The following is a 20,277-nucleotide window of genomic DNA, read 5'->3' on the forward strand; positions in this document are numbered from 1 at the left end:
GTGGACTATTAATCCATTGCTAATAATTCCAATGAAATGAAAGATAAAATGCAAAAAGTTTTTGTTTGCTTTTAAAGGAAATTTAAAGAGTGCAGACAAAACAGCCTTGTACAGGATTGTTTACAACTAATGCGATACTAGCTACTTCACTGTATTGCATTCAAAAAGAAAAAAAGAACAGGTTTCTGTTTTCTGTTCCAGATATTGCCTAGGTCATCTGGCGTCTGTAAAACAGAGTGGTGGAGCTTCTCATCCAGCTGCAGATCCTTCTGCTCAATATGATCTGCATGAAGAGTGGCAGGAGAGGGTGTCTGTGATCTGGATCCAAGAGCAGATTGGATTGGAGAAGCGCTTTCAGAGCCTGCAAATGCAATTTTTAACAGTTACCTTAAAAGCCGTTTCTATTTTCTTGAGCTACTGAAATGTTGTCTAAACGTAGCATTAAAACTGAGCTACTTTTATGTATCAAATTGGGCCAAGAAAAGATAGAAAAACTATAAGCAGATCTCCCTGTGAATGGTGCTCTGAAAACAAATTACATGCAGGACAGCTGAGAGATTAACATCAAAATCAGATACGTAAATGGATTAACAGAGCTCTATTTTAGGTGCATATAATTTTAAATGTGTTTGTTCTGCAGCACTTTCAGTGCTCTGTAAAGTCAAAATTCTCTTCACATTCCCTCACCTAAATTACTCTCCAGCAATTTAAGCAGAAATTTTCCTGGAACAACTGTTTTTCCAGATTTATGGATGCATTCAAGTTAATTTATAAATAAAAGCTCAAACCAGTAACTAACAATCTTTGATGCTTATGTACCAATTGGCCTGAGAAAATCCATACAGACTGGAAGTTCTGTATAGTTAGAGGAACGTTATTTCCTCTAAGACAGGAAAATATAGGTGTTTGAATGGCGGTGCTGCAAAGGCATTTTTCCATGACCACCACTGAGCAACCTCTCTAGGCAACTATTTGGTCTCCTTTACTGAGAGACATGCAGAGAGGGAGCAGGTATTTGTATTTTATTTCTGCACTACATTGTTTTCACTTCCTGGATTTGCCTAAAGAGGCATATAAAAAGCTGACTCTGGCCAGAACTGTCACATCACAGAAAACAAGAGAACAGATATTTAACACATACTTCCCTACACATCAGTGCATGTTAAAATAGAAGAATTCAAACCTATTTATTTTTAGCTTTAGATAATGTAACTGGGACCCAAAAGCATTATATATGAAGCTCAGCATTGGAGAGAAACTGAACTTTAGGAACAGAATGAAAAAATGAGTCTCCTAAAATAGTAATTTTCCCAATCACTGGCTGTGAAGTGCTCTTTCTTGTAAAGAGAACTAATTGTTTAAAGAACTTGACAGAAAATGTCAGTGTTATCAGAACAGAAATTGTAGTAAATAACCTTAATCGCTAAACTGCAAAGGTCTCTATCTGCTTTAAATGGCACAGGCAATGAAACTTTTGCCATCAATTTAAATCAACCCCTCTATGCAGGAGAGATTGCCACTACTGCTTCACACACAAACTACTGTTTCATGCTAGAGGTAATGATACTCTCCTCTTGCTACCGACCACGTGTTTTTCACATGCTTACAAAGATACTGTAAACTACACTTAAAAGATGTCCAAAGAAATTCTTTCCTACTTCTCTTCCATTCTGCTCATTAAGTGGGGATGGATGAAAGTCGATCAAGAGAAAGAGTGAGAAAGACTGATGCAGAGGAGAAAAAGTGAGGAAGACTGGAATACAGAGGGAAAGAAACGGAATGACATGGAAAGAAAGAGTGGGGAGACCTTCATATGATGGAAAAGAATGGACAGAAATACAGAAAATTTGCTGAACTTCTGGAGTCTTGTCAGAAGCACCAAGAGATACTCCAGCATATGTGGATCCAAATTTGACTGAGATTATGTGGGTGCAACTTGTTCTAGGACTAGTAAAAAACAATCAGTAGTAAACTCAATTGTGTGCTAAGAGTATGAATAATGGCTATATACCAAGAAGAAATTTTCCTTCCAAAAACCTTCAAAGCAAAACTATTCAGAAACACATAGATTTCTGAGCAGCCAAACCACTGAAAACTCACTTTTATGAGCATGTTTTGAGGTTGAGTTTCTGCATGGATTTGCTGATGTCTAATACAGTGAATTTAAGTTGCAAGCCTCCCTGCCATGGGGCTCTGCATACATGCAATTTTCACTAGATAGCTGCCTAACTTTTATAAAACTTTGAAGAAAATAATGTCCTTCTGTTTTCTTATACAGGGTTTGTGTGCCTATATCTATATATAGATACATATATAGATATCAGAAATTAGGCAATGGACTCCAACACTGTTGGGAGCATGGAACAGTCAGACAGAGACAGTGTAATTGCACAATTCTTGCTTCTTCAGGAAACCCACCTAAATGCATGTGACACACCAAAGCTGCCTCTCTAAAACAGTAGTCCAAGCAACAAGAACAGATAGCCATAGAATCTCTCAATGGATAATTCAATCATTAACTGCAATCTTATTAATGCAATTATAGTGCAAACTTAGACAAAAACACCAAATAGTAATGAAATTATTAACATATAAAAACAAAAAAAAGAACATATTTTCTGCAAGGACTTTCAACAAGCACAGAACAAAGAGAAAATGAAGAGAACAAAAGTCAAGCTGAACACTGCTGAACAAGCTGAACAGCAATGTACAAGAAAGCTAATACCATGCTGCTTTCAGCAGAAAGGCAATTTTAGAAAGTGAAATTGTGGCCAGGGAAGTAAAGATGTCTTTCAGTATCTCTGAAAATGCAGAATTTCTCACAGAGAAGATGACACTGTATGTAAGTATAAGCTTTCACAGGTAAATAGGTACTTGTTCCCAGGGTTGCAACAGGAATGGTAGCACATACCAGTTATGGAACAAGGAGTATGAAAATGACTATGGACATCTCATTTACAAATTCTGGCAAGAGACCATTCTTCCAAATACTTCTCAGAGAGGAAGATTCGCTCTTTCAGAAAGAAAGGTCATTCAATTGGGGTAAACTGCATCTCCTGGTGGATGTTAACCTAATTGTTATTCCCTCTTTCTTAAGAAACAGTTGGAAAGTAAACTGGTGGGCCCAAGCTCATCAACTGAGACTGTAAAACACTGCTTCCAAACAGGCTTACTTTTTCATGAAATCAACAGGGAAAGTAATTTAAAAAAAAAAAATAAAGAAAGAATTCTTAAGTTACATGAATGGAAACTGATCTTGCATGGCACAATAACTAACATTTTGCATATTAAAAGTTCCTCTCAGTTACACAACAGACAACATATAGACAGGTTAAGACATACATATACAGAAGAATTTCATGACACTTCAGCATGATACACTGATTTAAAAGAGTACTTTCAAAGCCTTCCAAGGAACAAACTCTTGCCAAAATTAGCCATTTGACTACCAGGAATAGGACACTTGTAAGAGACCTGGTAAAAGTTATGTGTTAAGAGTTTTCTCCCTGGTAACTGTATAGATTTGCTCATGAAAAATTTAAAATACATTTAACATCAAGCCAGGGATCATATGGGTAAGTCAGACAAAGGTTTTCCACTTATGTTACTTAATACATTACTTTTCAATAGCAATCAAAAAATAATTTGAATCGAAGAATCATCTTATATAGAATACAGATTCATTGCAGAAGCTGGACTTGCATTCTTCAGGGTAGGTGGAAAATATCTGAAATACATGCTCTTTTAAAAGTTTTTTTTAACTACTTTACCAGTAATAGTTGCAGCTTCAGCAGACAATGGTTGCTGATTGAGACTACTTGTTTCTGAATCTATGTGGAGCGTAGTTAGACTGGCCACTTCTTGCTCCTCAGCACTTTGATGCTGTCCTGAAATTGCATTGACGTCAATGGAAGCTGGTGTCCCTGCCTCAGCACCAAAGCTAAAATCTGTAGGAGGAAAGCACTATATTAACTGACAAGTTAAAAATACCATTAATATAAAACACAAAAGCTCAGGACCTCCAAATTCCTCCATGGAAAACACGTATGCGCATCTCCTATGTTGCTAACACGCTGTTGCAAATTTACATAAAATGTAACCATAGAAAGTAATTTTACTATTATGAATATTCTTGCTTCTGCCACAAAACTGTGACTACTTCTGGAGAAGACATTCCTATTGCATGTTCTGTATTCTGCTTAGTTGCTGTAAGTGCACCTACATCGAATCATAGAATAATTAGGGTTGGAAACATGAGAATAAAGTAAGAATAATGGAAACATACATTAAGGAATTTACTTCCAAAAACTATAAGCTGGAAGAAATATCCAAATTGGTTCGTAAAATGCTAACTTCAAACTAAAAATATAATGGCAAATGATATTCTAACAAATGCTTTTTTCAACACTAAAGAAAAAACGTCATGCTGAAACATCGGTTTAAATCTGATCATCAAGTTGCGTAACATCTACATACCTAAAACTGTAATTTCTTCAATAAATTCTACAACATAAATATTCTTTCTTTCTTACACAACAGAGAAAGTCATAATCCCTGGCAACCATAACGATCCCTTCTGTTGAACAAGGATGTGAATGAATAAATGAAACAAATAAAAAGCATTATGTTATTACGCAAATCATGCTAATTTTACCCTGATATTATCACTTAGTATCTTGATTAATCTATAGTACAGAAAGACTGCTGTAAAAATATTAGAAAACGTTCAAGTTTTACTTAAAATATTTTCAGAAGAATTAAAATAACTTCCAAAATAAGTAACTTTTCATTTTTATATTTTGTGCAGAACAGATGGATACGCCCCAGGAAGAAGACAATATTGCTTTGTAACTTCTGTTCACTGTTGTTCTGCTTTTTGTACAGTAGTATTCCAGTAGTGATTCATATAGTATACTAAAACCACAAAAGCCTCTCTCAAGGACTCTGCTTGCTCCCTTAACTTGTTAATGATTTCAATGGGAAATCAAAATAAGCTCTCTTTACAGAAAACCGCTGCCATACAACTTGACCACAAAAAGAGCAGAAATAAAAAAAAATTAAAAAAATTAATTAATAAAAGGGAAAGCAAACAAGCAATAAGAAATGCTATATTCATTTTGGAAAAATATACTTGCTTTCAAATTTGCGTCCATCATACTGAAAGGCGCTGAAGGAGTCAGAGTGGCTGTCTGAACTGATGAGGTCACTGCTGCCCGCGCTGGCAGGTGATGTCCATTCAGAAGGCACGCCTGGATCGTCTATAGGACGCATTTGGTTCTGTTTGTTCAGTGTATCAGGAAGGTCTTTAGGAACTTCCAGGCTGCCAGGACTGCTTCCTCTTCTTGTCATGTTCTAAACAATAAAATGACATGTTACCTTACGATCTTGAATTTTTTTTTTTTTAATAAAATGGAAAAAGCAATCCCACATTTGCAAAGGTCAGAACATAACACATAGTTTAAAAGTACCTAAACCAGAAATTGTCATCATACTCCATACATAGCCAAGACTTTCCAAAATCCCAGACAGGCAGCAGTAAGTGAAGAACATGTGCAGTCCCAGAATTTCATAAATACAGATTTTATTTGCAGAATGAATTTTTGGACACATACCTTAAAAGGCTAGGGTTCAGACTAGCAAGTGCCATACATGTATTAGGGAAGACTTGAGAGAAAAAAATAGTAAAAAGTATATTACCTCCAGATTATGCCTAAATCACTGAAGAAAATTTGTTAGCTTTGGTTCCAGACACAGGCAGAAAAAAATTGTAAAGGAATTTTGTGATTTCTGGCCTACAGACTACCATGCTATGAGCAAAAACTTTATGTACACCGCAAGCAAATGAATTTACTAATTCATGCATTAATTTTCTTATCTTAAGCCAAAACCTTGGTATTGACTTGGACACCAAAGACATGCATATAGCAGAAATAAGGCACTTAGATTTGTTCCTGTAAAAGTCAGGTGGTGTTTTATTTGGTGTCTCTTTAAGGTATTTTATTTTTTTTTACAGATAGGTTTGGTTCAGACAGAAGAGAGATAAAAGTAGAAAAGACATTTTACGAAAAATAATAATGTCCTTTTACACTGTGCCCAGTTGCTTCTGTATTCTTTTACCACCCTACTACTAATTAGAGATCTACTCAGACTGACAAGCTTTTCATGATACGTTTTAGCATTTAATAGATATACCAACCTAAAATTAATCTTACTAAGTTGGTACTCCGTTTTAAGAAAACATATCTATTTGTGTGCTAGGTTACAAAATCAGTGGCAGTTTAGAAGTATTTATTCAAACTTATCTTGGCTGTTTTTTGTTAAGTTGAATGAGACTATCCACCTGACAGTAAGTTTTGCACTGCTTCCACAATGGAGATTTAACAGATATGAAATTACAAACAGCATAAATTGGCATGAATCCAGGTCAAAGGCAAAGAAAAGCTAAGTGATAGTCTTAATTCCTTCCAATTCATAAAATCCAGAGAAATACATTTTAGTGAACTTATTTATAACATCACCGATGAGTTCACACATATATGTAGGCTTACATACTGAAATGTAGGAAGTTTAGAGGCTTACCAGTGCACTACCACTGCGGAGTCTCTCAGCTATAAATTCATCCATGAGATCAGGAACATTTGTATTGTTACTGCCAATGTCACTATCAACAGGGTGCAGCTTTTGACTCATGTCCTCTCTATTAGCTAAAAGCAAATGAACAACTGTATATAATAAAGAACACATGGAAGCATTTCCAAAACAAAAGGTAACAAATGAAAAAACTGCTAATTAACAGAAATTAAAAAAAAAAAAAAATGGCCAAACATGCATTTTAAGAATTTCCCTATTTTAAAGCAGATTCTACTTTAAGAATTAGTACAGCTTCTTCTTCCCACTAAGCAGGGGTTAGTCAATTTCCAGGACCACCTTTAAGAGCAAGAAGCTTACAGGTAAGCACTACTCAAAGTTGTTAATGCTTGCTTTAAGGATACAGCATATATTCTTCCTCCATATCATAAGTAACAAATCCTAAAAATTTTATTAGATTCCTACAGGCTCCTTCATTGCAGTCCTAATGAAAAAACAACGTGGCCAAAAATGTAAAGTAGGCTGTAGTATGTACTAATGACAAATGTCAATATGGCACTGTATACAGTTAGTATAAATAGTGCAAAGAAAATGTTATATAATTATATAATAAAATCACATGCTAGTTCATGGAATGAAACTTCAAATTCTGGATGGTCAATGGTTATGAACAAGTCATGAAGTTCACTCATTTACCAGTGTTACATTTTCAATATAACTATACAGTTCATATATAACTGTGTCTGTTACACCTGACTTCATGATCTTCACCTTTAAATTCTTGAAGTTATTTCAGCTTATATTTTCTCCGTAAGAATTTTTTCCTCAGTGTCATCTCTCATGAGACCACAGTATAACTTATTCTAATAATGAGGCTCTGTTTAATGTTACAGATTTCAAATAAAAGGTAGTTCTAAAATTAGTGCTTTCTAGATACCTCTTTTTCAGAAGTCTATATTCTGCAGAGAAGCAAATTACTTTTTTGAGACTCATGACAGTCACGTTCTTCTGGAGCTATGCTTATAAAGACTGCCCTCAGGTGGCATTAACATCTTGATGCAGGATGCATTACAGAATCCTTTGTTAATCATGCCAGCATAACAATGGGGAAAAAAAAAAGAAAACCTACATTACTGCTGAAAGTTATTTTATTGTTCATTTAAGGTTTTGTGAACTAAACCAATGGATATTAGAGTGCCAGCCTTCTTTTTTGATCAGTCCACAGAGGTCTCATAGTTAGCAGGAGAAAGACTATTATCATGAGACCTTCATGAACACCCATGATTCCAAGAAAAAAGAAAGCAATGGAAGATGTTGACAAGATGTAACTGCATCAAATTTGAAGAATTAATACAGAAAAGTCTAGAGCATGTTTTGAAAAAGACCCGAACAAAAACCTTATGATTGGACCCAGAGAACTGTCACAATCCAATCATTCCAGTAACAGGAGATTTTTGTTTCAGACTATTTTTGAAAGTTATCTAAACTGACCTCCAAATATAAATTTGAGGGGCTTTTTTGGTTTGGAAGAGGAAAAGGAGGAAGAGGAGGAGGAAGAAGAAAACACACTAAATGATCCAGAAATACAATTAGTTCAACCTAACTGGTTGAGCCAGGTCCTTCTGACAAACTACACTCAGAGTGGAAAAGCACATTTGAATAAAATATGCATTTGCCAATCATTCAGTAGGCTGAATTTTAAGGCTCTGCATGGCAGATGAAAATTAAAAACTCTCACAGCTTAATCCTTTATTAGGTCATTTACTGTCTCTTCCTCTTCCCTAACCTGACAGTATTCAGCAGCAAAGAGGTTCAACTAAATATCTTGAAAAGGAAAATTAGTAATTTAAAGTATGTAAAAGTAACTTTATGCTGGGAGAAAAATCAGCTGGCTGTAGGCGCATGCATAACCAAACAGGGAAAGCAGTGATCATCCCAAAGCCTTTTGATTGCTTATCAGAGCTTGCTTCAGTTGCATTAAGCCAAACTGGTGCTGCCTTTCTCCTTTTGCGCTCTGCACACTTGTTAGTGCTCACCTGCAGCTTTCCTTCCAAAATAGCCCATTACATGACTGTACAGATCCCTCAGTGGAGCCTCTGCTGGCATTCTGTTCTGCCTCTGTGGGGAAACATTTGCCTTCGGCTTCGAAAGAGCATGTACAACAGTTTTATAAACACCACCTAGGGAGCCCTGCTGTTGTGCTGACTCCTGACCTGATGCTCTAAAGGTGCTACGATTATGGAACTGGTTAACTGCAAAACCTTCTTTTTGCAACATGGCTGCTTGAGCTTCTGTAGATTCCTTAATTTGCTTGCTGCCAGCTGAAGCAGCATTGATCACATCTAGAGGTCTGTATATTCCAGGTCTAACCAGCTCCGTGACAGATGATGAGCTAGTGCTTGCACTGGTACTGCTGTTGCTGCTGCTACTACTGCCACTACTGAAGCCACCAAGCTTACGAAGTCTTGCTTTCCAAGCAGCCTCTTTGCTCTCAAGAGGATTGTAAAACTGAATTGATTCTGTAGATGGCCTAAAAGTAACATGAACACTATTTCTTTTTTTAGTTGTTATTTTCATGATTTTGGCCCTATGAGTCACAGTTTCAGATATACTCCTTTTAGTTGGTGATAGTTTGCTTGTGCCTGTGATGTGAGGCATTTGAGGGTTAACTTGTGTTTTAGGAAGAATTTTCTTTGCATGCATGGCACGTGAGTTGGTTACTTTTTCATTAAATTGGGCATTTTTATGCTTTTCAGCTACTGCTGCTTCCACAACTAAATCTACATCAGCTTCAGTGGCTGCTTGCCTGTACAGGTATCTCTTCCCTTCTTTATTGCTAGGACTACTTGGCCCACGATCAAACATGCTTTCACATTGTTTATCATCAAGATTTAATTGTCTGGCTTTATCGAGCACTTGGTTTCTTGTAAAAATGTCTACTTGAGTAGGTGTGATAGTATTTATAAAACCACTTTGTTTTTGCTCTAAGTGCAGCTCTGTGTTACTGGCTCTTTCTGTAACAGTGACGTTATTCGTGCATTGACCAGTCTGATCTCTATGTTCTAATCCATCCAGTGGTAATCTATCATTCCTATTTATTGATGTATCAACTTCATGAGCAGAAGCCTCACATTTATCTATCTCAAAGTTACCACAAAGTTCTTCTTTAAGATATTCTCTCAGAGAGGAAAGGAGGTCATCTTCACCTTCAAGGTCAACATATTGGCTTTGTTCAAAGGCTGTGTTTGCAAATTCTACCGGCCCTATTAAATGACAAAGATGGTCATAAATGCTATCCCCAACTTCCAAGGAGGACTCTCTGCTATTTGTATCAGTGGTATGGCTTTCAGTGGATCTATGCATTGAAGAGGTCTCAGTGGAACTCTGTAAGCTTGGAGCATGATGGGATGAATTGTCAATGACAGGAACTGCACCTTTGGCTCGTTCAACTGTGAACGGTTCCAGGATGTCAGAGGTGCTGCTGCTTCGTGGCAGTGGCTGTTCCTCATTTAAAGCACCAAAAACTTCACTTGGAGCATCCTCACTCTGTGAAAAATGCCTGACTCGAGGTGGACGTGGAAGAATTTGAGCATCATCAATGTCTGTAGGAAAAAAGTATATGTAACATGCACTAAAATTAAAGAGACAGTATTTATTTACCACTACATCCTAATTAAGTGACTTTAAAAGCCAGTAAAATCCAGAGCCTTGTTTTCTTAAGTACAACAAAAATACTTTTTCCAGTACTAGAGTGTTAAAACCACACGCACATAATATCCAGAACAGAATGTAATATAAATGAGTTAGACCATCAGAACACGTTTTTAAATGTTAACATGCATGAGAACAAACAGTGAGACCATGGAGCATTTGGAAATACAGTTAAAGCTAGGGCTGTGCCAATAAGTTCAATAATTCAACCAATATTTTTCCAGCTAGTTTGTTCAGAAAATGGTTACCTGGAATACAAATTAGCTTAACAGTAGTACCCTGCATGGAATTTACATCTTTAGAAAAATACGCAACTCCAAAGAGAAGTAAGTTTTCTGGAAAATCATTGTCTATTGAAGTAACAAACTATTACTTTTTTAGAATTTGTATGAATATATAAATTACTGAAATATCACAAAGAATATTATCATATTATTATGAATATTATGGCGTATGTAATACAGAATACACCTGAAGTTTGTAAATGACAGTGAAGGGCAGGCCCTGTACAGAACAGATGACTATACATACTGGATAATTTAAATATACACCCTTCTTCCCTAGAAGGATGCTTTGTCTTTCATCTTCAAAATGCAAAACTAAATATTTAATGAAGGCTTACCTACCCCTCTTCTTCCAGTTTTACTCAAGCAAATGTGACATTTACGAGAACTACCAAATTAAGGACTCTGCTACTGAAAAACATCCTGCAGCCTCACAACAGTTAACATTAGAGTAAACCCACTTTTGTTTAGGAAGAGACCAGAACATTTGTTATGACCCTTTAAATTAGTTACTTTGTCTTTGTTGAGACTGCTAATGTACAAACCAGTACAAATAGTTAACTGCAATGAAAACCGCAGTTCCAACATGGACCCCTAGGAATTGTAAAGAGGTATTTTCAGAACTCTTCACATCATCCAGCAAACTAAAGAACCTACCCGCTCTTTTTCAGATCTCCTGGTATGTTCTAGGAACACTACATACTATCAGATCCTCAGTGTAGGCAAGACTAAGTATCTCTCATAGACAATTCAACTAATTGAAAGAACTCATTCTATGCCTTGCAGTCTTTTTATGGGATAGGCACTTGAAGAGTAAGGTAAAAACAGCTTTCTCAATTTTTTGCTGGTTTCTTTTTGATAGAATCCTTTATTGCCCAGATTTGGTTTTTACTACCTACCAGTTAAAAAGTTGTAGATGTGCTTTTAAGGTTGGGAGTAACAATAAAGAGCTTAAATGACCGCCAACAAGAGTTACTTCTCATAATAACCAGACTTACCTTGTTTTTCTATGGAGAAGGTTTATCTTCAGGACTGCAATTGTGAATTTACTTAAAATAAAATTTAAGCCCCATTCCCTCCCCTAGATCTGTTACTGCCAGAAAAAAAGAAACTATGTTGAATTAATTTAAAACTATTTCACATCATTACTTCACAGATCCCTATATCTATTTCAGTAGTATTTAATAATGATAATCTGAAGTCACCTTAAAAATCTGTTTTAAAGTGCTCAGACTTTTCTGAGAATGTTACAGCTAGAGATGAGTTTCTTAATATTCCTTCTGAGCAAAGAATATAAACTGAAGGCATGAGATATATCTGTACTTGAGTAAATGGATGTGTTGGAAGAAAATAAAAACTGGTATTTCCATGCTCAGTATGTCAGAGAAGTTAAAATTTGAAAATTAAAAGTTTGACCTGATTCTAAGTTTACTGAGCTGTAAAAAGAAGCTGTTAGACAGGAAACAGAGAGGTCCACATTGGAAAAAGAGAGTAGGCATCCAAGCTATTTCAGAAAATAACCATGAACTGAAGCATCACAATATACGGCAATTTATTATCCTCTGCCTCTCCAGCTTTGACAAACAACAAATTTGTCATCATTGTTCTTGTTCAACTTGTAGCTAATTACATGAATTAACATCCCCTGAAATTAAAGGTCTCTCTCTGTAGTTAGAGCTTGAGAACTCTCTATTGACTTAGGCAGAGATTTACACAGGTTATATTTATATAGTCTCAAAGCTATTTCTTACAGCCACAAAGGAAGAGCCACAGGATTCAGCCAAAAATATGCATGATGACGTTACATATGAGATTAATATGTGTAACGATTACTCTGATCTCATTTTGACCCCTCAATATGCATCATTCACACCTTTTATAAATGCAACTTTTCTAAAGCAGCATCCTGAGGATTGCAAACTGTGCACACATGCAGTGATTATGATTTTCTAGGATGTTAAAAATTCCTGGATGCAGAACTTCAAATGCACGCCAAGCAGCTCCACATATTGAAATAAATTCAGCTAGATTTATTTCAATGTTGATCCAGTATTAATTTTAGGTGCTCATGTATGCATGACTAGCACATACAGGTACACAAACATTTTCAAACAAATGTGCAGTGCTTGTGCCAACAGAGATTTTTTTTTGCAGAATGGTGGAAGAAATTAAGGAAATTAAAAATAAACAGCTATTGCAATATTAGCACTGAAAATACAGACAATATTTAAAAACCCAAACAAACAGCTCCTTCATAAGCTCACCCTTGCGCCACGTATACAGCCAAATTGGGACATCATCTGTTCCTCAGGAGTTTTCACTAACTACACTGCAATTGCGCACCAGAAGGCTGTCTATCTGACACACTCTACATGCTCAGGAGAAATGCTGACCTGGTTCATAATATGTTAAGAGTGGGGAAGATACTGAAATTGGTAGTTGTAGCCAGTATCACCCAATCACAACTTTCCCTAAAGCAACTTCACTTTCTCTTTTTCTGCTAGAAGGCAGAAAGAAAAGGCAGCTTTTCAGCATCAACTGGAAGACAAATATGCTAAATCAGAAACTCATGGAAAGACACACTCTGGCAAGACAGCATGAGTACAAGTAGAAGATTCCATATAACATTGGGACTGGATTTTATTCCACCATGGAAAGTAAGTTCAGAAAGTGGAGAAAAAAATAACATTGTTTGCTTCCCAGCTTTCATTTTGATTCTTTTGTAAGATGACACTCATTCTATGAGTTTTGGGGATTAAAAGAATAATTACAGCCATACTGATATTACAATTATGATTTCTTTTATATTTAATCTTAGTGATTACCTAGTGATTAGAAAGCAAGGTTTTAAATGCATAATATACGTACCTTTTTCATGTTAATACTTCTTTTGATACTTTTAGTTCCACTGGATAAGGAAAAAACTCCCACCTGCAATTCACTAGTCTGTCACTGTGGCCCACTGCTTCCAGGAAATTTGCCTGTATCTCACCAGCACTTTTCTTCCACAAGTGGTCTTGTACCTGACATTCCTCAGCAGTTCCAGGAATGAATGTTTACTTTGCTAGTTACCCCATAAATGTGTAAGATTGTACTTCCTATGATTTTAACATGGAAATGCAGCATAATTTGAAAATATGAAGTAATAACAACCTTAGGAAAAGCATCCTCTCTATGGTAAGAGATTACCAGATATCAATATTGAGCTTCTGCAATAACTTTTGTTAACTTACTGACTGATCTTCAAGCAGAAACATTCTGTCTCAATAAATAACAGTGGGGTGCTCTTCCTTACTCTTGAAAATTAATATACTGTACTGAACATAAGGTAAAGGTTTTGGCATAAATGCTTTCTTTTGGACTACCTGTCGATTCCTCAGTGAGTTAATCTTTCAATGAGGAGTTTCATAGCTAAAAGTAGCTAAATACTACAATTTAAGATTAGGGTTTTCTATTCTTTTGAAATATTTGACATATCCTCGCTTTCAAGCTGTGTTGGATCTGAAAGTCAGTTTGGATATCAGGATATTCATATCATCGTGAAATAAAAGTAAGGGCTCTCACAGCTAGCTAAACATTATTCGTTAACCTAAATAGGCTTATAGTAGAGCTTGTTATTTGGGAAGTAAATTGTTTCTACATCTGGACAAAGAAGGCTTTCACAAAAGAATCTATTTATCATAAGAAGAAAAGGCAAGCAAAACAATAAAGCTCCATGTTTTAAAGAGAAAAGAGAGTGCACACAATAAAAACCGCAGAAAATTAGAAGAGCAAAGTGTACCCTGATCAGGCAGATAGATTTTCCTTTACTCTGCTAGTTCCCCATTAACAGCTTCCTTTGCTTCACTAGAGCTGTTTAAGATTATTAGGCACAACATTAGGTGCTGTTTCAACACCAATCTGTTTGAGAAGACACTAAAACCAGGAAGCACCTAGGACTTTTTTTTTTAATGTTGTAAGTGCAAAGGTCTGTAAAATTATTTCACTTTCAAGAATTACAGTGGTTGAGCAGTTTCTTCATTGGATGAGTACCAACAGAAAGGATAACAGCAAGAGAGCCAGCAGGTCTGGGACACATTAGAAGAAAGATGCAAGCCAGGACTTTTCAGAAACATGGATGATAAAATTGACTGCAAAAGCACTTTTGCCTTCTTTAAGACAGGATAAAAAGTATCAGTGCCAATATAACAAAACAATAGGTCACGGTGAAAGCTCATTATCTTCTGCAGGTGCCCCAGAGATTTTCATTCCTATCAAAAACCCCATCTTCTAAACTAATTTATATCTCAGAAGATATACCCTTTGCATTCATATATTTATGAATTCATAATAGAATAATATTTTTAGAATAATATTTCATTATTCTTCATTTCTAGTGTAAAAATTTGCATCCAAATACTTTAAAATTTTTCGCTGTGAAAATCTGGTCTCCCTAGAGTGGGTTCTTCAAACTCTCCTAATTCTCCATTTATGCTTTTGATTGAATATTAAGGCACCAAGTTTCTGTTTCACAACAAGACTTAATTTTGGCACATAACAAAATACATTTATAAAAATACAGTTCTTAGTACTTTTTGTAACAAAGGCAGAAAAATACACCAACCAAAACCACAAAACTATCTTCCATTAAAAAAATCACTGCCATTATGTCCTTACATTTGTACACAGTTTTGACTATATATATATATATAGTCTTTCCACTATGGTTTTGTTTTTACTCATTGAGACAAAGACATAGTATGATTGTCAGCCTCACATAATACTCATTTACACCTATGTAATAGCTGAAGCACAGGAAAATAATAACTCCAACTGTGAACTTTCATGCATACATTTTTAAAATCTGTGCTAATTCTGACTGTTGAACCTATTTGTTTAAAGAAAACTATCCAAAGAAAGCTTTTGGCCCACCATGCTGCTGGACCAAACAATGTTGAGAAAAACAACAACCCTGTGAAAAATGGATCTGTTGAAAAACACCACCAAAACACAGCATTTGAGAATTCCAAACTGTATAGCTTATTAAATGTTTTTATAAATAAAAAGGCATATGGTATCATATAATACACTTTACAGTATACTTCAGACACCCTTTTTTCACGGGTGCTAAAGTACTATCACTATCATGGTTGTCGACACACCTATGACACTGAATGCAAAAATTTTCATAGGAAGATGTAAAAGGCAAGTCAAAGTAAAATTATGTTCTTCCTTTCCCTCCCTCACCACAAATAAAAATTAGTTGTACCTTCTGGTAGAGAGATGCTATATTACTGCTTACCAATTAATTGAAAAAGCAAGAGACTTCTTCAGTTTTCACTTTCATGATAGTAAACATTGGCACAGCACTAACTTCTAACAGTTCCAGAATGAATTGCAAAACAGCATGGTATTTTACATATCAAAATATTCATTCTTAATCTCTTCCCCTCTCCCCCCATCCCCCAAGTATTCTTACTCTGAAAAATTTAATGATTTAGCAGAATTTGAAAGCAGAAGGTTTAAAAAAGTGATAAAGGGGGTGCAGAAATTAGCAGAGGTGGCACTACCTGAAAGCTCATCAGAAAGGGGAGTGAGAACAATATCAGGCAAGAAGGGTTTGGAAGTATGGATCAGAACAGGAGCACTTTTAGCACTGCGTATATAGGCCGATGGCAGAGCACATTCACCAATGGATCGGCTTCTCATGGCTTTAAAAAGGAAAAGAAAGAAGTGGGGAAGGAAAAAAGAAGAGTGACTATAATGAAAGGCCTGTGTCACAGAAAAAGCAGCAACAGAGAAAACAAAGATAAAAAGGAAGAAAATTCAAAAATTAAAACATTTCAGCACGGCAGATATTGGCAGAGCTGTAAGAAAGAAAAAAAAAATCAGTGGACACATAAGACATTTTGAGTTTTTAACTTTTATGTAAAGCAGCAATAATGCCTTTATTATGACAATTACAGAGATTTTGCATTCAAAAATCAAGAAACTAATTAACAAGTTTTTTCCCATTGCATCAGGGGTTGAAAAATCAAGGTGAAAGTCACTCCACACACACTCAGAACTTGGAATTTTTTTTAACAGAAAAAGCAACTTACACTACATCTGCATTTTTTCTAATTTCCTTTTGTTTACTCCTGAAAAGTCATCTCTGAATTTTATACATATCCATATTCTTGAATTCATGATTCTCCAAAAGAGATTCAAAATCATAAGGAGAAAATGACCAGTTCTGTATGGAGAAATTTGCAATACAACTTGTTATAGTTCCAAATTAAAAATGAAGTGACTCAAGTGAAATGGTTTGACAACAAAAAGCATTGTTTCTTATCCAACAGGTCTGGCTTTTAGTTGATATTGTACAAATCTTGCTAAACTGATAATTCACATTTTCATATCTCACATCCTGCTGACAGCCCTACAGAATGGAAAACTTATGTAAGAATCATGGCATCAGGATCAGGGTTATATCTGCAGCTTTTCTAATAAATTTTAAATGAATCTTTATAATATTTATTTTACTTTGTTATAGGAAGACATAGCAAGAACTGATACTGCACTCAATCTCAAAGTACACTTGAAGTTCTTCGAAAAGCAATATTCATTGCTTCAATCAGCTTTCTTTTCAAACTGTTGCAAATTTGATACCTTGCTTTGAAATAGTAACTGATAAAGTTCTTTTAAGGAAATTTCAGTGCATCTTACCTAAATAATGTCAATGCAATATTTAATCAGTCTCTTAACTTTTTTATACATACTTTCAAAACAACATGAAATATAGACTTAAAATCTCAGTGCTCCTGGTCTGTATGAGAATCAGAAGAACATGAATGGAGGGCAGTGAAAGTTGAGCACATCACACTTCTAAATCAGGTTAAAAAATTGTCCCTAAGAGCAACATGCAGATAACTTGTGTAGGTCAACGTATACAAGGTAGAAAATACACTTGACAAATGCAGCACAATTTAAATGTAGTCTTAATGTCAGTTTGAAAAAACAATTCAGAAGGACAGATGTTTTTAGACTGAAGCAATTTTTGATTAAACTTAGTTTATAAGACAGAAAACAATTTTTTTTTTAAGGCAATTATGTGTATCGCTTTAACATCTCTGTTTAAGAGATACAATAATATAATTCAGGATACAGTGACAGATGCATTACATTCATCATTGTGCCATTGTAAAATGAATTTAGGCAAGAGAAAAAACTAACATGATACACAGTAAATCTTAAGGGTCTTTCACAATCTAAATGATTCTACGATTCTAAATAAAGCAAGTTTCCGAGATTCGATACTGTGCGGATTACAGACCTTAACCTAAAGTGTCCCTTGTAATTTAACTGGATCTTTTCCTACATATTACATTAACAGTAGCAAGGGTGGTGGGGGCAGAGCAACCAATTTACAAATTAGAAGGTGGAAATTTGACAGAAACTTTTGAAGGAAAAATTGCAGTGTATTATTATTATTGAAAGATGATGTAAAAGGAAAGTGTTATCTCAATAACTTATTATTTTAAGTAAGATGCAACACATTCAGTTAAGTAGTTAAGTAGAGGCACACAATACCAGAAGGGGGACTAAATATTTGACAGTTTATAACCTTCCACTGTTGTCTATAGACAAAGGCAGAACAATAGATTAGTAAATTCTTTCTGATCCAATATTTTTATAGCACCAGAATCTGTTGCCTAAGACACAAGTTCTGTATCTAGCCCTGCAGAAGATTTTTCAACCCATATGCATATCATTTTTAAAGGCCCTTTTCCAAAAATTACTTTACATAAGTTCAGGCTAAAAATGTACACACTGCATATCAGAAAAGCTGTGATTTTTATTTGAGTAACACACACATACACACATATTTGGTGCAGCAATAAATGTGTGCTGGCATGAGGATGGCTCAAAAAATAGAGGTGCACAGATGTACACAGTATGTGTACAATAAAATAGATGAAAAAGAAACCCCAGCTTCTTCTTACCATAAAACATTCAACATGCATATCCCCCCTATTCAGATATAAAAGAATGTATTACTCTTGATCAAAGGAAGTATACTACATATCAGATACCATGCAACGTATCTGAGGTCTAACACCAGAATTAGCTGTGGAGCTAAGGTTAAACTAAAGGAGAAGGTCTGCCTAGCAAAATGTTCTACAGAAAATTTTACTTATTGTGACTATAAACTACTATTTTTATTATGTTACCCTTTGATAACTGGCACAGATCAAGAAGCATCCAAACAGCTTTTAGCATACCTGAGAGACAATAACAAGCGACTATTTGGAGACAGTGAAGAGATATGTTTTTGTAACATATACTTCAGAAACATTTGTAAAAAACGGAGGAGTTTGGGATTCTGATTCTGGCAACTCTTTTCGGGCTTTTCATCTTTTAAAAGTGTCCTACTAATACTGTGATGCTTGTCCACAGATGGTATTCTAAAAATATGAATAGAGCTGAAATTTTAACTAGTTACAGTACTACAAACTTGGCTTATTAATATCAAATATGTAAGATAATTGGAGGAAAGGAACAAAACCATAGAAGCTGAAATACAATGAAACTAAAATCAGGTTAGTTTGCTGCTAACGAGGTCAATATACAGCTTGATTAGGATAAATTTTAGTCATTTTAGGGCTAACATCATATAAATAGCCATTTTTCAAATAGCAGCAAAACAAAACCACTAATAAATTGACCAAACTACATAACCTTCTGACAGAACGTCTGAAATATTAACAATTTGGGAAGAAGAAATTTTAACATGAGCTTTACCTTGTTAAGGCAATTGAGATTTAAAACAAAAACATCACAACAGTTAATCACAAGACTATCTACAGAGAAACAGAAATTACATTTAAAGTATCTGTGATCCATAAAGAAAACTAGTCAAACAAAGTGGTTTCAGCATGAGATGCAGCAAAAGCTGTGTAGCATCTGAATGCATGAAAAAGACAGGAAATATTTTAGTAGTAACTTTAATTTTCTCACATCTATACTGCTTATAGGATAATTAACTCTCCCACACCAACAAAAGCCTCATGAAAAAACAAATTTTTTAAATGGAGAATGTTGAAGAATATTCAAGTAAAAAACTCTGACATGAAAAAATTAACTGTAGATAAGTTTTGGGAAAAAAAACCCAAACCCAATGTTCATTTCTGAAAAGTTAACATAATTATATATTTAACTGCCAATACGCATCTCCAGTTTTTAAAACTGTGTCAGAATACACCTGCTTCCAAGAAGCATCAGTGAAGCAACAACACACAATGACCGAAGCCACTACAATTACAGAAATAGTAAAAAAACAAGACATATTCCTTAAAAGGTTTTTCTTTTAAATAAAAATAGAAAAATCAGCTTAACTTTCCTTCACATAAGGAACAGCACTGGGATTAGCAAGATGAGACAACAGACTAAAGAAATTTGTAGTCCAGTTCCTGTTAAGATATTCTAAGCAAATCATATGAACATAAACTGAGTCTTGAGCAATTCACCTAAAGCACTGTTTAGCATCACTCATTTCTAATACACCAAAGAGTATCCACAAGTAATGAAGTTGAGAAATAGATGACTTCAGAAATGGACAACTGCATGCATTTCTGTCAATCTTTCATTAATGCTTTTATAAAGATTCAGGTTATAGTAAAAGACAACACATTTAATAAACTACACAGACACATACACATTTCTCACACTTTTC

At 35.1% G+C, this 20,277-nt stretch overlaps 1 protein-coding gene across 3 annotated transcripts in view; it reads right to left on the reverse strand.

The window, feature by feature from the left end:
• RALGAPA1 (Ral GTPase activating protein catalytic subunit alpha 1) overlaps positions 1-20,277 on the reverse strand; it is a 130,261-nt gene that overhangs the window by 72,526 nt on the left and 37,458 nt on the right. The window contains exons 17-22 of one of the 3 annotated variants that reach the window (XM_061463525.1): positions 16,133-16,273; positions 8,625-10,190; positions 6,580-6,704; positions 5,136-5,352; positions 3,771-3,947; positions 209-361 (exon numbers count right to left, since the gene is read on the reverse strand). In XM_061463525.1, the coding sequence (XP_061319509.1) occupies positions 209-361; positions 3,771-3,947; positions 5,136-5,352; positions 6,580-6,704; positions 8,625-10,190; positions 16,133-16,273 (2,379 nt within the window). The remainder of the gene's footprint in view (positions 1-208; positions 362-3,770; positions 3,948-5,135; positions 5,353-6,579; positions 6,705-8,624; positions 10,191-16,132; positions 16,274-20,277) is intronic. The other 2 variants (XM_061463526.1, XM_061463527.1) reach the window with 2 other exon arrangements.

Source organism: Pezoporus flaviventris, unplaced genomic scaffold, assembly GCF_033815535.1.
Source record: "Pezoporus flaviventris isolate CSIRO_AGI_PZ_B2104156 unplaced genomic scaffold, CSIRO_AGI_Pfla_v1 ptg000036l, whole genome shotgun sequence".
In the NCBI taxonomy this organism is placed as follows: Eukaryota; Metazoa; Chordata; class Aves; order Psittaciformes; family Psittacidae; genus Pezoporus; species Pezoporus flaviventris.